Here is a 17243-nt window from a genome sequence, read left to right on the forward strand (position 1 = left end):
CTCACCCGCTCCCTCCCCCGAGTCCGCACCTGCCGCTCCCCAGGATTCCATGTTCGCCCCTCCCTCAGGATTCTCTCTACTCTCTCCGGTGCTCAAGCCGTGGCCACCCCTGGTGTTCTAACCGCGTCCCTTCTCCCGAGGAGCTTCGCGGTCTACCGGCGGCTCCACGAAGGACCCGCCAGGCCCGGGTCTGGGCTCCGGGCCGCGTCCGTGAAGCCCCGCCCCCGCCCAGCCTCTCTCGGGGTAACAGCTTGGGCTTCTCCCCGAGAGTCCCTGCGCCCCTGAAGTTCAGACCCCGCCCCCTCCGCTCCGTCGCGGCAGCCTTCTCACACCTGCGTGGGGCACGCGGCTCCTCATAGGCTCGCCCCCTCCGAAGCCCCGCCCTCGCGTCGAGACCCCAGCCGCGTCCGCGCCCCTCGGCGGCGGTTCTCGCCCCTGGCGGCGGGTCCGTCTCGCGTTTGGGGGCGTCTCGGCGTATCCCTTCTCAGCTCTACCTCGGACTCGGAGTCGCTGCATCGTTTCTTTATAGATTTCTCTATTTTAATTAGTGCCTCCGTCTTTGTCTCTCACTAGCTTTGGATCTCCTCCGTCTCTGTATTTCTCTGTCTCTGAGTCTTTCATTTCTAACGTCTTGGTGTCGCTGTTTCTGGACCCTCTTTGTCTTTCTATCACTGTTTTTTTTTCACTTGGTGCCCGTGACTCTTTCCATCCTTTTGACTATGTCTCTATCTCTGTCTTTATGTCTGTCTCTCTCTGCGTCTGTCTCTGCGTCTGTCTCTATGTGTGTCTCTGTCTCTCTTTCAGCGTCTCTTGTTTCTGTCTGTGTCTCTCTCGATGTCTCTGCGCCTTTTCTGTTCCTACCTTCCTGCACCCCCCGTCCTACATCTGGCCGCACCGCCTCCTTACTGCGCCCCCCCGCCAGGGGGCAGCACAGACCGGGCCCCCGCGCTCCGCTTTCTCTGCCCGGCTGGGCTAGGGTCCCGCCTCCAACAACCTGCCCCTCCCCGTGGCCTTGTCCCATTTCTCTGTCTTCCCAGCCTCCTCGCGTCTTCGTGTCTCTCGCTCTGACTCTGCCCCTTTGTCTCTCCCTGGCGGCTCCTGCTCCTCCCCAACCCCACCTACCTCTTCGCATTCCTTGGGCTGCCTGGGGGGGCTGGTGGGGCCGCGCAGGTGGCCCGGGTGTGGGGTTGAGGGCGGGAAGCCGAAGGCGGAGGGAGGGGATGCCGCTGAGCGCACTAATCCCTCCGTTCCAGTTCCTCTAGTGCGAGGAGGCGCCGAGCGGATTGGTTGGGAGTAGGTGCTTGGGAGCTTCCTAGCAAAGGGGACCCCTTAGACTTGCCCTCCCTCCCCACCCGCCAAACACCTGAACTTTCCTCCCAGAAGGTCAAGGTCTCAAGTAGTGGAGACTTTTATTGATCAGCATTCACGTCTTGGTAATAATACTATTAATAAATGTATTTGGCACTTGCTATTGTGCCAGCAACTGATTTTTGTACTGTAAGTATTATCTCATATAACCCACAGCACCCCAAGTGATAAGAAAATCAAGGCACAGAGAGATGAAGTGACTTAACACAAAGTCAGAGTTGCAAAGGGACAGAGCCATAACTGACTTCTCTAGTTAATTTCTCACAAGAACGCCATGAAGGGGACACTCTCATGAGCCCCATTTTGCTGAAAAGTACACTGAGCACAGAGATTTGCTCCAAACTACCCAGCAAGGAAGTGCAGGCTGGGACTTCCAGATAATGTGTATCTCAGGCTTGGCATAGCCTGGTTTGAGGAGAGCTGGACAAGTAGGTGCATAATAAATGTGCTCTAGATCTTTTCGTCCTTGTGTCCCCAATCTGGGGCCCAACTAGAGGGCCAGGACTGTTACTAGTGAGATGACGGTTCTTCTTGAAGGAAAAAAATTCAGTCAAGAGGCAAAGTAAAGCAAAGCAAGTGGTAATTTATTGGCAGCAGAAAAGCACATTCAGGACAGTGAAACAAGGAAGGGCTTAGCATAGAGGAAGACACAGGAGCGCCTAGGCGGGGCTGCTTTGGCTCACTGGGAAGTCAGAGAAGAGGGTGCCTGGGAGACAGGTTCAAGGGGTTAGCCCAGGACCAGTCGCCACTGCCCTTTGCTTCCCTGGTTGCAAGCCTCATGGGGTTTCTTAGAGTTTAGGAGATGCATTCCTGTGGGGGAGGGAGAAGGGGAGGGGAATGGCTCCCTAGAGGGAGAGCATGAGCACAAGCAAGTGCTGGGTGGGTCCTTTGTCTTGAAGAGTTTTTCTCTTTTTTTTTAAAAAAATATATCTTTATTGATTTCAGAGAGGGGAAGGGAGAAAGAAACATCAATGATGAGAGAGTCGTCATTGATCAGTTGCCTCCTGCACCCCCCAACGGGGGATCGAGCCTGCAACCCAGGCATGTACCCTGACCAGGCGTCGTACCGTGATCCCCTGGATCCTAGGTTGATGCGCAGCTGCTGAGCCACACCTGGTTGAGGGTTTTGAAGAGTTTTTATTTCTCTCTTGCAGGTGGGAATCTTAGGAGAGGCCTCAAGGGAGGGTTTCAAGAGAATATTTATCAGTTTTCCAGGTGTGCTCTTTCAGAGTCACAGTCTTCGCTGATTGGTGGGCCCCAGGGCAGGGGGTCGTTAGTCAGCACAGCTGGTCCAAGGCAGCCTTCGCTTGTCCGGTTTTGCTTCTTTTCTAAGCCTGGAGCTGAAATACAACTGAGGCCTAGATGTTGTCTTCAGGGAGGACAGGTCAGGGGGTCCAAACCAAATGATCAGTGATATGAAAGGGGAGGAAAGGTTACCTTGGGGGCGAGGTCCTTGCTTTCCCAGTTTTGCCCATTGCTAGGCACCTGGTGACCTTCTGACCTTCTGCCCTGCTGACCTTCCCTACCTGGCCCATCGTCTTTGCTCTGCTCATGTCTGTCTAACTGCCTACCATAGGATCTCTGGGCTTCAGTGCCAGCTTTGTTACTAACTTGCTTTGTAAAATTCTGGGCCCCCATTTCTCCCCTGAGCAAAATAACTAGTCTCCAAGGTATTTCTTCCAGGAAGGCCCTCTTGTACCCACTCTCCTCCAGGCTCAGCTCCTCTGGCTGTCCTTTGTGGGCACAGATGAGTCCAAGAGGCAAACCCCGGGGGTGTAGGCTGGAGTTTCACCGCCCTCCTCCACCCTCAGTAGCGTGTATAACGCTGAGCACTGCTTTGTTTGTTGATAAAGGAATGGGTGGGTCCCATGCCTGGGGAGCCAACTGCCAGTGTCAACAGGTCTCGGAGGTGGTACTTCACTGAAGAGTCATAACCACGAGGAGGCAGGGGCACAGAGCCAAAGGCATCCTGAAGTAGCTGTGGAGCTGGTGCCAAGTTGTAGACATACGCAGATTTTCTACTGTACAGGAAGTCAGTGCCCGTAACCCCCATGCTGTCCAATGGTCAACTGTATTTTACCTGCCCAGGAACCTCTTTCCCCCTTTCAGCACCACCCCCTCCAGCTTTCTTATGGGGAATCTCTTACACTCAGTCCTTACAGTTCAGAGTCAGCCTGACCCAGTCCTGGCCAATCAGAGCGTTTGATGCCCTGGTCACAAGGATTAGTTCTGGGATGAGGGTCTGGGACCCATTCCTGACCAGTGAGAATTAGCCCTGAGGCTTTTGCTAGAACTAGTAGGAAAGGGACACCCTTTTCTAGAGAGGGTTGCTAAGTTGGCAGGGTAGCCATCTGGTACCATGGAGGGCACTGGAGACAAGACTCTGCCTGTGCACGGAGAGCAGCAGAACTGAGAAATGGAAAAGGACAGCTTTCTGATGAAGACTGTGTGAGCCCCTGGACCCAGCTATGCCTGAAGGTGGTCAGCCTTTGATATTACTGGTTATATGAGTGAATAATTGTTCCTTTTCATTGACACTTTTTTTGGGGTCATTTGCAAGCAAACAAAGCCTTATTAATAAAATCTATACAAGTTCAGAAGAGGTACAGATTCTTGTAAAGGTCCAAGGGCAGGAAAAGGGGAGTGAACACTTTTCAGAATCCTTCAAGAGGTGGAAGCTTTGAAGGCAGGCAAGCTTTGTTACAGTGGGGGGGAAACGGGGAAGGACATTCCAGGTGAGGGGAATAGGAAAGTCACAAAGGCACAAGGTGGGAACATATGTGAGAGAGGGAGTAGTGGATGGGTATGAGGGGCAACATCTTAGAAGGTCCTGAATGCCAGCTGAAGGGTGGTTCATGCTCCTGAGCGCAATAGGGAGCCAGAAGGCTGATGAGCAAGGGGAGTCTACTCTGAACTTGCCTTTACTTCCTGGAGTCCCAGATCCTGTAATGTACCCCTCCCCGTCACCCCCTCCCCAGACCCTCATCCAAGGTGGAAGGAGGGGTCAGACTGAGGAGGGATCAGGCTCCATCTGCATGCAAATTTCCTGGGATGTTATGCAGATGAGGGATCATATGCAAATGTATGCCCTCCTGGGAGGCGGGCCAGGACCTTCCCCTCATTAACTTGGGGACCAGGTGCTGGCAGAGAACCCCTTCCTCCCTGGAGTCCCCTTTCTCCCCTTCCTCCAGACATCTGTTCACTACCCCTCCAGCCCCCCAAGCCCCCTCTCACCAATGTCTGCTCTTAGAATGGGATCTCTCTCCACCTGGTCCCTTCCCTGGATCAAGGGACCCTATTTTCTTTTCTCTCTGTCCCTCCACTTCCCTTGGATAATACTACTACTAATAAACACGTATGAACACATGCACTGTGCCAGGCTTTGTCCTAAACTTTCCACTGCTATCTCATCTCCCAATCACACTCTGACCCTCTGTGTGTCTGCTGTATTATTATTATTTTTTTAAATACTCAATTCTGTCATAGAGAAAACAATAAAGCCGTATGAACAAGGAGACAGATGAAACAAAGGACTGATATTAAGAAGCAACTTAGGAGGCCTGTCAGACATATTAAGAATGTGAGCTTGACGTAGATGGGACGGGTGGAAGGATCCAGCAAGCCCCAAATTCTACGTGTCCTTAAGGTGCTTCCTTGTTGGTGACTCTGGCTGTTCCAGGAGTCCTGTGCCCAAGTCAGGCAGGTAAAAGCCAGGCGCTGCCTGACCCTGGCACCTTCCAGGTGCAAAACCCTCTGGCTCACCTTCCACTCTGGGGACTGAAATCACACCATGGTGTGAGAGAGATGGGACCCGGGGCCATGCATACCCCGGAACTCAGGTGGCGGGGACCTTTGATCACTCGTGCCCCAAACTAAGTGTGTGAATCTGGCCCATCTCCTTTTGCTTGCTGTGTTTGTTTTAAACCGATTCCACAAACCATGGGATTTGAGCACCTGAGTCAGGCTGGTGAGCTCTTCTGCTCGGGGCCTCCGGGCAGGCTGCTGCATCCCCTGCCAGGTTTCCATAGCCTCTCGTCAATTCCCCGTGGCTGAGAGAGCTCATTTTGTCCATTTAGTGGCTGAGCAAACTGAGGACAGCGAGGTGGAGTCACTTGCTGAGATTAGAGACTTCTGAGCTCAGAGACCTCCCCGAGCGTGCGTTGCACAGGGATTGTCACTCCCACTCCCCACACAGCCCTCCATGGGCCCATGTGATTTATCGCCATTTGATGGGCCCAGGGTCACACAAGCCCAACCTCCACCACTGCTTCTGGGCAGCTTTCAATATGTTTTCTGACTGTAATTACCTCTCAGCATCCCCATTCTTTCTGTGCTTCTCTTTGTCTCTGACTGTCTCTGCCTCCCTCTCCCAAAATCTTTCTGTGTGACTGTCTGACTCCAGGGCTTTCACCTCTGGGCTGCCCCAGTCCATCCCTCCATGCCCACCCCCACCCCAAGTCTTCCTACTACTTTCAAATCCCTCTTCCTCTGCCTCAGTAAGTCTCTCGAGCTGGCCTCGCTGTTCCTGCTGTCTCTTCTCCCTGCCCCGGGCCCCTCCGTCGGGGTTCCTCCAAACCACCCCTCCTCCCCCAGCTGCAGAAATGATGCCATACCCAGAGGAGACAGCCCCATCTCTAATTCCATCCATTCTACAGCTCAGAGAGTTTTTCCTCTCACAGCTTCAATTCCCTCTGGGGCTCTGGCAAGAGAGTCTGGGAACTTTTACTTAAGGGGACAGTACCCCACCCGCCAAGCAGGCACTGGTCTTCGGGGACCATGCTCGGCGCCCTCTAGACCCTGGGCATCTCTCTTCCATCCTCTGCCAGCTGAGTCACCCTCTGCTTTCTCTCTCTCTCCATCATTTCTTTCTCCATGACGTCAGATATCTCCCAGGTCCTGCAAGGGGCGGAGGAGCAGTGGGAAGGGGAGCATCACCTGCGCCCCAGCCCCTCTCATCCCCCAGAGGCGGCTCGGCCACAGGATGGTGTCCACGTGACAGCATTTATTCCAGACTCCAGTGTCCATGATGAGGGGGCGGAGCAGGGGTGGGGATCCAGTGTCAGACTATACAGCAGGACGTCAGGTGGGGGGACCAGCAATGGAGGCAGGAGGTAAAAATAGCCTCAGCCAGCCGACCCTCAGAGCCTCGTCCGGGGCCGGGCCGGGCTTGGGTCCAGAAGCTATTCTGGGGCCTGGGAGAGTCATACTCACTGGAAGAAGGTCCCCTCCCACCCACGAGCGCACCCTCCCTCCCCCCCAGCAGTGTCTGTAGGTCCCTGCCCAGCCTGCAGAGGAAGGAAGGGAGGGGGGAGAGGAAAGGGGCAGGCCGGGAAGGGAAGGGAAGGCGGGGGCAGGCAGGGCGTGAGCAGGGCTGGTTCTCCCATGCTTGCAACTCCAGGTTGGGTCCAATGACTGCCTCTTGGAGGTCCGCAGGCTTAGCACTGGGGAGAAGATGGGAAGGTTGGCCTGTACTCTGCCCCCAGAAGGTCCCCTCTCACCAGGGTTGCCCAGGCCCTCACCCACCTCATCTCCAAAGCCCCCACTGCCACGCCTGGCTCCTCCAGAGGCACCTCCCATGAGAAGGCCTGTCTGCTCTGGCCGCTGGGACCCTGAGTGGCTCAGCTCTGGCTCCCCAGATGGCCTGGGGAGAAGAGGCAACATGTTGGAGATCGTTCCAGCTGGGGGAGGAACTGGGGATGGGGTTGTGTTGGATGGAGATAGACTTGGAGGGTGAGTGGGAATGGGTTGGGGCTGGGGTAGGGAGTGGGAATGGAGATGGTATTATAGTTGGTGCTAGCTCTGGGGGTGGGTTTGGGAATGACTATGGAGTTGAGGGTGGCCATGTGATTGGGGTTGGAGATGAGGTTAGATGGGGATGGGTTTGGTGTTAGGAATGGGAATGAAGTGGGTTGGAGGGGCCTTGGGGGTGGGGATGTGGTTGAAGCTGGGTTTGGTGCTGGTTCTGGGTTGGAGCTGGGATGTGGTTGGGGGAGAGGTTGGGACTGGGGAAGAAGTTGGGGTTCAGAGTTCAGGGAGTTAGGGGTGTGGTTGGGGTTGAGGTTGGAGAGAGGATGGTTATGCTGAGGTTGAGGGTCGGATGTGGCGATGAGATGAGTGTTGGAGAGGAGACTGGGGTGCATATGGGTTTGGCGATGGTTATGTTAGGGTTGGGATTGAAGGTGGGGATGGGATTTGGGTAGGAGAGATTAGGGATGGAGTTAAGCTGGGCTTGGGGTGGGTTTAAGGATGGTTGTGGGTTGGATGGGGCTGTTGTAGTTGGGGATTAAGATGGGGGAGGGGATGGTTATGGACTAGATTTGAGGTTGGAGATGGGATTGCACTGCATTTGGGTTTGGAGTTGAGGTTGGTCATGGGCTGGGTTTGGGGCTGACGTCAGAGTTAGACCTAGGGATGGGGTTGGGTTACAGAGGTCCGGTCTGAGGTTGCAAGGTCACTCACGGAGCCCCCTTTTCCCCCTGTCGGCAGCAGCCGGGGCGCCCCTTGCGTCTCATGCAATAGAAGGCAGCAACGACAAGGAGCAGGAGGCCCACGCTGACGGCCACGGCCATGACAGCTACTCCGGCCTGAGAGGTCGGGGGGGCCACTGTGGGGACAAGATAGAGGAGGTGAGCTCGGTCAGCAGCTCTCCAGCTGCCCCATGGCTCCTGTCCCACCACCGGGTTACTCACAAGGGCCGAAGTAGAAGACATGCCGGGCGCTCCCATGTGGGTTGGAGGCCTCACAGGAGATGCCGTGTTGGCTCATGGCATTGGTCAGCTTCAGGGTCAGGGAGCTGCTCACCCAGCCCTGCCCTCCGGGAACCAGCTCTGTGGACTGTGGAGACTTGGGTCAGGCCCAGGCCCATACGATCAAGGGCAGGGGTGATGTCCAGTCCCTCAGGAAGCAGGAGAGGGGACATAATGCCTGGATCAGCGAGGGAGCAGGTCTCCTGGGACCTTGGGGAGGGTGCCTGCATCCCGGAGTGTCCCTTACACTGCCGCCCTTTTCGCTCCAGGTGAGTTCGGGCTCTGGGTAGCCACGGGCAGAGCAGACCAGCTTGACTTCGTCTCCTTCTCTCCAGCTGCCCTCTGCCTGGGGCTGAATCTCCTCCGGCCTTAGGTCGGGTAACCCTGTGGGTGGCAGGGAGTGAGTGAGTGGGAGGCCCCCTGGGGAAAGATGAGAGTAAGAAAAGGGCGGGGGGAAGAGGAATAGAGTAGGAGACAGAGGGACCAGCCATGGTCCCTTCCTCTTGGTCATGGCCCCCCACTCCCATCGTCCCCATCCCAGCCTGCCCCTACCCCCAAACCTTCAACCAGCAGCTTGAGGGTCCGAGTGCGACTGAGGAGGGGGACCGTGGGCATGTAGGCTTCGCATATGTAGGTTCCAGCGGAATCAAAGGTGATGGAGTTGAGTGAGAGCATGGGGCCATCCACCAGGGGGACCGAGTCCTGTAGGGTGGTGGAGGGGAGAAGAGGCCGGGTGGACCATGACAGAAGAGGAGGGGGTAACTGGAGGGAGGGGGTCCCAGGGCTGGGGTCTCCTTTCCCTCTCACCTTGGTCCAGCGTAGAGCAGGGGTGGGCAGGCCTTGCACGGAGCAGCTCGTGGCTACTCTGCTGCCCAGGGGTAAGGAAAGCTCCTCTTCGTTGCTGAGCTCGATGGGGTCCAGGTCTGGAGGGGGGTACAGACTGTTACCTTCCAGGACCCTTACCAAGTTGGTTAGGGGCACTCAAGGGCTTTTGTGGGTGCAAACGCGAATGCACAATAGTCAGCAGAGAATGCCAAGCCCTCCTCCTAGTTCTTTCCATCTCTGTGAACTCGCCACTCCGCCATCCAGGCCAAATCTCGAGCCCAAGCCTAGGAGTCTAACTGCAAAGTCCATGCCCACCTGGACCACTTTCCTCCAGCGCTGACGTTTGGGCCCAAGGTTAATGGATAACCTTGGAGGTGTGCAGTATTCCCTCTCTGACTTACCACCCAAGCCTTTTGCTCAAGCCCAAACCCTTGCCTTCTCCTCCCCACTGCCCATTCGTTAAGTCTTTCTCTGCTCTGCCCTCAAGATAGATCCTTCCACTTCTGTCCATCTCTGAGCACCAAGTCTAACTTCCTTGACCACTGCAGTCACCTCCTCACCGGCCTCCCTGCTGGGCAGGACTCTGGTCCTCTCCAGCCCACTCTCCACTGAGCAGCTAGAGGGGTCTTTTCAAAACACACTGGTCAGCCCTCCCCTCTGCTTAAAAGCCTGCAGTGGATTCCCAGTACCCTTGGCACAGAGGCCAAATTCCTTGACAAAGCCCAAAGAGCCTTCCTGATCTGACCCCTGCCCATCTCTCCGACCTCATCTCCCACCTTCCTCCTTTGTCCCCTGAGCTCTGGCTCCCCTGGTCTCTTCCTGTTTTTCTTCAGTGCACCAAGTTGGGTCATGCCTCAGGACCTTTGCACTTGCTGTTCCCTCTACCTGGAGTGCTCTTCATCTGGCTTTTTGCATTTCTTTCTTTCTTTTTTAATCCTCACCCGAGAATCTTCCTCCCCCCCCCCCTTGCTTTTCAGAGAGAGTGGAAGGGAAAGAGCGAGAGATCGATGTGAGGGAGATACATCGATTGGTTGCCTCCTGCACATCCCCGACGGGAGATGGGAATAGAGCCTGCAACCGAGGTACCTGCCCTTGGCTAGAATTGAACTTGGGATCCTTCAGTCTATGGGCTGACGCTCTAATCACTGAGCCAAACTAGCTAGGCCTCTTTGCATTTCTGATTCCATTCTATGATTTCTTATTCAAATGTCCCCTTCTCAGAGAGGCTTCCCTAACCCCCTGGTGTGCACACTCAGATCTCCCCTTCAGCTGTTGAGAGGGACATCAGCTGTCAGCCCTCAGCTGTCAGCCCTTTCCGGGAACTGCCTCAGCTGCAGAAAGCCCCTCGCTCAAGGTCATGCCCCCTTCCTCAGGCAGCCCAACAGCCAATGACTGGTTGATGTGGGGGTGCAAAAGCCAGGCCCCTTCACCCTAACTGGGAACATCCGAGCTTCCAGGTGCCCCGTGGGGCCAACCAAGGCCTTCTTAGACTGAAGTCCAACTTTTCCCTCTGCCCACCCTGCTTCCTTCCTCTCCCCACTCCTAGTAGATGTGGTTGCCAAGGCGCCACATAAACTTCCTGCTTTCAGATCTCCAAGCCAGAATCTGCTTCCTGGGGATGCAGCCTGCCAATGCCCCCCAAACTATTCCTTGCTTGCCCGGCCAATTCCTTAAACCATCATTCTGCGTTAGTCCCTGCAGATGCAGGATTGCTACCCCAAAGTGTCTTGTTTAGCGTTTACCATCTGTCTCCCCTACTGGGCTGGGAGCTCGGGCTGGGAGCTCTGTGAAGGTGGGGCCTGGGCTGTCTTGTTCTCAGATGTGTCACCAACATCTGGCACAGGGTCTAGCCCCAGAAAGGAGTGTCAAGGAGGAACAGAGCCTTTGCACAGGGCTTGGGGGGCGGCAAGTGGACTGAGAAGGCTTCTTAGAAGATGGGGACCCAAGAGACTGGTGGGAAATGGATGGTAGGGTGAGTGAGGTATCAGGGGAATGAGGGGAGCTTGGGTACAATGAGGAAAATGCCTTGGTGGGGAGAAGGGTCAGCCAGCGGGGAAACCAAACAGGTGGGCCTTGAAGGCCGTGGTGAGACACCTGGGCTTTCCCAGAGGGCACTGAGGAGCCATGGCGGGTTCTGGAGCAGGGGAAGGTCAGGTTTGTGCTTTGGAAAGGACTCTCTGGCTGCCTGCTGTGAGAGTTTGGAGGGGGCTGGGGCTGGGGCAGGGTCTCCGGGGGCGGGGGGGGAGGAAAGGAGGCATCTGGACCAAAGCAGGAACTGTAAATTTGGAGGCAGGATTGCGGGGGTGAAGGAGAGGAGGCTGCTGATGCCAGGGCCCCCCTCCAGGTTCTCCCAGGGCTCTCACAGGCCACGCGCAGCTCCAGAGTCTTGGAGAGCTCCGAATACTCATAAGCATCAAACTCCTCTGCCTTGCAGCCGTAGGTCCCGCTCTGGCCCCGCTGCACCCGCTCCAGGGTCAAGTTCCCCTGAAGACTTGTCTTCAGCACTTCCTCCTCCTTGTCCTGGGTGAGGAAGGATGAGGAACCCTGCTCAGAAGCCACCCTGGTCCAGTGGGGACATGCCAAGTCAGGGGCCTCCCAGGTCAGAGCCAGGCAGGGTCAGGGTCTCCAGGGCAGTGTCATATTAGGTCAGAGCTCGCTCAGGCAAGGGGGCAGCAGACTGGCCGGGCCAGAGGTCCCCCGAGTCAGGGATCAATCACGCTTAATCAGGACTCTCTCAAGTTGGGGGTCAGAAGTCCTGTTAGCTCCTAAGTCACTGGCCAGGTGCCTTGCTAAGCCAAGGCCACCAGGTAAAGGATTAGAAATACAGGTCAGTATGTCACGGAGGTCAGGGGCCAGAATGCCAAAGGAAGGATGGGTTGAGTCACCTGAAGGCGGTAAAACGTGTACTCCGGCGTGGGGTTGCCGTCCCCACGGCAGACCAGCTGGACAGAGTCGCCCTCGCGGACCCAGCCCTCTGTGGTGGACGGGCTGGCCACCCAGAACTGCACGTGCTCCGTGGGATCTAAGGGGGAGGGCGGGGGGCAGGCGGTGTGGGCGCAGCACAGAGTTTAGTCGTTAAACTCCACGGGTTGAGTGCTATGGGGGGGGGGTCAGAAGTCAGGTGTGGCTCGTGCTAGTCCTTGAGGTGATATTTGAGCCTAAGGTAGGGGGATGGAGGGTCAGAGTGCGCGGCCAAGGTTGGCGTGGAGGGTCAGGCCTCAGTGAGGCGTGGAGTCCAAGGTCGGGGAGGTCGGGCGGTGTGGACTCACAGTGCAGGTTGAGGCTGAAGGGCAGGCTGTCCAGCTGGCCGTGCCGGCCCTCGGGCAGGCGGTAGTGCGCCGAGCAGTGGAAGCTGGCGTTGCGGTCCTCCTTGTGCACCCGCAGGTACAGGGTGCTGGTGAGAGACTGCAGGCCCGAGGCCTCCCGCACTGTGCGGATGGTCATGTAGCCGCCTGGGAAGGAGGGAGGGGGCCGTGAGCCAGGCCCGGCCACCATGCCGCCCCACCCACTCTAGCTGGGATCCTGCACCGCTCACTTGAGTTCACCTCCATGGGCACCTGCAGGAGCTGCCCATTCCGGTACCACTTGATCTGGGGGGCCGGGTTCCCGTTGCGGCTGTTGCAGGTGGCGATCTGAGGCAGACACAGGCATGGCCCTGGGCTGAGCCAGGACTCTGATCTCTGGGTCCCCTGTCTCCTCAGAAGTTCTCCCCACTCAGATCCAGGATTCTGGGCCCCCAGCTCTCTCCTCCCCCACGATGCAGAAGTCTGGCACCCCTGCCCCCTCCAACCTTGTGCGCCAAAATTCTAGGCCCCCAGCCCTGTCTTCCCCTAAGACCCTGGAATCAAAGTCGGTCCAAGGTACCTCCTGGGCAGAGTCCTCGGTCACAGACAGTATCCCTTGGTTGGGGGAGACATCGGTGGTCTCTGGTTTTGCTATGGGGGAGATGTTACCGTCAGGAACCCCTTCCTGGGCTCTCCCCTGCCCCGCACCCTTCCCTGGGCTGTCCACAGACACTCACCAAATACCTGAAGCTTCAAGGTGGCATTGGCAGTGCCCGCTGCCCCTGCTGTCACTATGCATACATAGTCCCACTGGTCGCTCACCTGGGCCTCCGGCAGCACCAGGTGCCCCTGGCCTTCCAGCTGGTATGGGGGGCTGCGGCTCCAGGAGTTGTGCACCGTGGCCTGGACCTCCAAGCCCTGCACTTGGGCCTCGGCCAGGAGGTGGCGGGCCCCAGAGCGGTCGACCTGTGGGCAGGGAGGGCCTCAGCGCAGGCTACCCAGCCACCCTTCTCAGCGTCTCTGCCTCTTTCCATGTCCCTTTCTTTCTGCCGCTCTGTGGCTCTGCCTCTTTTCCTCTTGTTATCTCTCTCTGGTCCCTCTGTCCCTCTCTCCACCCCCTCCAGCCCCTGTTGCATATCTGTTCTCCCGTTTTCCTCTCTCTGTCTTCCTCTTCTCCATCTTACTCTGCTCCCATCCCTCTCCCTCTCCCACCCTGTCTCTCTGCTTCCTATTTTCTCTACCCTTCCTCTCTCTTTAGTCCCACCACCCCCGTCTTGCTTTCTTGGTGTCAGTCTCTGGATGTTCTCTCTCAAGAGCCACACTTTGAAGGTGGATTAGTCTCAGCCGGGCTGGACACCAGCCTTTTCTTGCTGGGCCTCAATTTCCCCAAGCTGTAAATGGATAGGCAGCTAGGTGGCGCTCTTAGGGTCCTTCGGATTCTGATGAAGAAATGAATATTTGCAGCCTCACTGGGGTCTGACTGTCAGATCCCCCTCCACTAGCCCCTGGTCCCTAGCCCGAAGCACTCACCAGGAACCATTTCAGCAAGAACTCTTTATGGTCCCCCAAAGGGGTGCAGTCCAGGGTGATGGGCTTCCCCCTCATCACCTCCACCAGGGGGGGCACAGACAGCTTCATCTTAGCCTGGGCACCTGCAAGAGAGCAACTGAGCTCTTGCCCACTGCCGCCAATAGGGAGAGCCCTCTAGACAGAGCCCCTCTTCCTCCAGGGCAAAGGAGTGTAGGACCCCAGCCCACTCCTCCCTCAGGCCCAGGAGTCCAGGCCCCCAGCCTCTCCTCCCTCAGACTCAGCAGCTCTTGTCTCCCTCCATCTCTCATCTCTGTGTCTCTGAACTGGGACCCTATCAGCATTTGTCTCCATCTCTCCCTTCACTTGCAGAACTAAGGGCTCCTCCCCTGGCCACACAGGGCCCCAGTGGCCTCCATTCAATTCTCTTGGGGTAACATTGCACCTGTCCCTGCTTTTCCCACTAGACCAAACACCCTTCAAAGGCAGGGCCAAGGCTGGCCCATCCCTTTGCCTCTCACCCTACACAGGGCCTGGCACACAGTGACATGGGCTAAATGTCTCCATCTCTGCCCCTGTGTCTCTCATCCTGCGGCTCCTTCTCTCAGTTCCACTGTCTCTGCCTCTCTGTCTCTCTGAGCCCTTCATTCTCAGTCTCCATCTTTCTCCGCCTCTGGGCCTCTCCCTCATGAATGGGGGGCTGAGGTGGGGTGTGGGCTGCGGCTGGGCCTGGAGCTGAGGCAAGAAGGGTGTGTGGGGGTGATAAGGGGGGACAGGGCTGGGCAGGTTTCAGGAATGTGGGAGGGACAGGCTGGCTCAGACATGCCCGGCCTGGCGCCAGAGCCCCCTACTCGCCCCGTGGCCCCCCTGCCTCTTTGATAGAGCAGGGAAGGGCTAAGGTAAGGAAGGGGGGAAGGTGCGTCACCTCAGAACAGGGTAGGATTGAGGCCCCACATCCTGGGTCGGAGGGAGGAGGGACTGAGGGCCTGGTCTCCTGGGTCCTGGGGGAGTAGGTGGCTGGGCCTGGACTCTTGTCCCAAGGTCCTGGCAGATAGAGCTGCTCTCATCAGGAAACCACGCTCTCTCACCCTCTCGGCTGGCATCTTGGCACCAGCTCTCATTTCTTAGAACCTCCCTTCCCTTTCCCGCCCAGCCTGGCCCATCCCTGCCCCTGGAGACCCACTATTTGCCATGCTTATGCCAGGGGCCTGCATTCCCAGGCACCCATCTTTGGCCCCAGCCTGTCCCAGGGGAGGGGGCATGGGGCCAAGCTGCTGCCTGGAGCTGGGTTTGAGTAGCAGAGAGCAAGGGCAGATGAGAAGGATTGCCCTCTCCTCCCCAGTCCCTCTGTCTCTCTGTCCCTCTGCTGCCAGCCCTCAGGGGCCTCCTCCGCTCCCACCACCACACAGGTGTGTGGACTGATCTGGGGCCCCAGGAAGGGTGCACTGTCACTTGGAAACACTTTGTTCCACTGTCACTGTCCAGGACTGGTGCTCCAGTCCTTCCCAGAGGGAGGTGGGCTCTTTAGAGTCTGGGCTCTGAAACCCTCAAATGCTCACGACTCCCTGGTTTCTAGCTATAGGGTCCCTGGTCTTCTCAAAACTTGAGACACTCTCAGGAGGGGTGCCCTGGGCTTTTGGTCTCCTGGGCCCTGGAGAAAGCCATTCCAGCCCCTGGAGGCCTGGACCCCTGGGTCTGTGGGGGCAGGGGCCCAGGACCCAGATCCAGGGGCTGAGGGCCTGCACTCCTGCGTTTGTTTGAGTGGGGAGGGGGCTCTGACTTCTCAGGTGGTCTCTTACCCACTGCTGTGGAGTCCCCAGCTCCTCTGCCTGGCTATCCCCACATCTCTCACTGGGAGGGACGCCTCCCATGCTCCCATATCCCTCCTTCCTGGGCTCCCCAGATTTGGCTTCCTGGGGTGGGTGAAAGTCCCTTTCCCCTTCAGTCCCAGGGGTCCTCAGAAAACCTTCCCCGGCGCGCCCTGCTCTTAGCCCGAGCATACCTGGGTGCGCCCCCAGCAGGAGCGCCAGCACCAGCAGCCGCGGGGCGCTGCGCATCTCGGCCCTGGAGTCTGGGGGCTCCCCGTCCACAGCACTGGCAGCGGCGACTAAGCCCCAGCTGCCGCTGGGCGGCCGCCGCGAGGCTGGGAGTTGGAGGCCCCGCCCCGCCCCACGCCCCGCCCCGCCCCGCCCCGCCCTCCCGGCCCCCCTGATCCCCCCAAACCTGGGCGCGGGGCCAGACCTCCCGCTGCCCTGGGAGGACCTCCCAGCGCTCAGTCCGGAGCCCTGCTCCCTCGGCCCCTCGCCCCGGGCTGCGGCTCAGGCTCAGCAGCACCCCGGCCCCCGCGCCCGGCGCCTTGCCGGACCGGTCCGGCCAGTGCGTCTTCGGCTGGACCCCACCACCCACCGCGGACCCTCGTCCCCTCCTGAGCAGGGGCCTGCTGGATGTGACCCAGCTGACCCCAGCACCGGCGCTGGCCTCTTTCGGCACACCCGGCGGCGCCCGGCCTGACCAGTGGCCTAGAACAGCCTCTCCCAGTGCCCCGGGCGCCCTCTCCTGTGGCCGGCGCTCTGCGCGCCTCTCCTGCCTGCCTGCTGGCCTGGAACCCCTGGGTTTAATCTCCTATTTAATGGTCTCCAAACTCCAGTTCTGCCCAGCGTGTGTGTGTGAGGTGCTCTCTCTTTGGCTCTCTCTGGTAGGGCCCTCTCTCTTCCCCCATCCAGGGAATCCCAGGAATGCCACCCCCCTTCCTCCCTCCCTCTTCCCTACACTCCCTCCCTACCTTGGGGGGAGGGGAGAAGCAGGCTGGCAGCAGCAGGTGAGTGGGAGAGGGGAGAACAGGGCACCTGAGGGAAGAGGGGCAGGGCGCGTCCATGGGTCCCGAGGAAGGGTGACAGGTCACACAGAATCACAGATCAGAGTACCCAGGCTCCTCACAAGCCAGGTCTGACTGGGGCAAAATCCCCAAACTGCTGGCCAAGAGGTAGGGGGTCAGGAGAGGTCACTGGTTACCAGGGAGAAATTAAGCCCTGGATACTGGTCAGAATGGGGGGTCACTGGTAAGACTGGGCCTTGCCCATCAGACAGAGGGAAGGCTCAGATTACAGGTCCACCTGGGAGTCGGACTGGGCAAAGCTCCTTTATCCATCGGTGATACAGGAGAGCAATTGTTATACCAGGAGAGGTGACCTTTTAGTATCAGCCGCACCATTCCCTCCTCCAGGACACACCCCCTGCCCAACCTCCCTAACCCCCCTTGCCGCCCCCGCTGGGTCAGGCGCTTCCTCTGGGCTCCCACAACCTTAGGGCTCCCCAACCCCCCCCCCCCCCCCCCCCCCCCCCCCCGTCCTGCACACTCTGGGTCGTCCTTGTCTGGGGATAGGCCTGTCCCCCCCGCTGGACTGTGAGCCCATGCGGGTAAGGCCAGGAGCTGTCTTGGGCAGTGTTGCGTCCCCAGTACAAGGCAAGAAACAGAGCAGGCGCTCAGGAAGGT

General features: G+C 58.2%; 1 protein-coding gene across 1 annotated transcript; it reads right to left on the minus strand.

The window, feature by feature from the left end:
• Positions 1-6350: 6350 nt before the first annotated feature.
• BCAM (basal cell adhesion molecule (Lutheran blood group)) lies at positions 6351-15917 on the minus strand. The gene is made up of 15 exons (XM_081120068.1): positions 15753-15917; positions 13754-13875; positions 12961-13189; positions 12804-12874; positions 12475-12571; positions 12209-12391; positions 11825-11961; positions 11303-11459; positions 8922-9037; positions 8675-8816; positions 8362-8498; positions 8058-8202; positions 7828-7972; positions 6892-7009; positions 6351-6809 (listed from the first exon to the last, which is right to left on the minus strand). Exons 1-15 carry the CDS (start codon positions 15805-15807, stop codon positions 6804-6806), a joined length of 1860 nt encoding a protein of 619 aa, XP_080976194.1. The 5' UTR covers positions 15808-15917; the 3' UTR covers positions 6351-6803.
• Positions 15918-17243: the final 1326 nt, after the last annotated feature.

This window comes from Miniopterus schreibersii, assembly GCF_964146895.1.
Source record: "Miniopterus schreibersii genome assembly, chromosome: 18".
Classification (NCBI taxonomy): Eukaryota; Metazoa; Chordata; class Mammalia; order Chiroptera; family Miniopteridae; genus Miniopterus; species Miniopterus schreibersii.

Bases quoted from the DNA above. Each gene is read 5' to 3' on its own strand.
- BCAM (XM_081120068.1), bottom strand. From the start codon at position 15,807: ATGCGCAGCGCCCCGCGGCTGCTGGTGCTGGCGCTCCTGCTGGGGGCG. The intron at 12,572-12,803 runs GTACCTTGGACC...TGTCTGCCTCAG, and splicing joins CCGAGGACTCTGCCCAGGAG to ATCGCCACCTGCAACAGCCG. The intron at 8,203-8,361 runs GTAAGGGACACT...AAGTCTCCACAG, and splicing joins GGAGCGAAAAGGGCGGCAGT to TCCACAGAGCTGGTTCCCGG.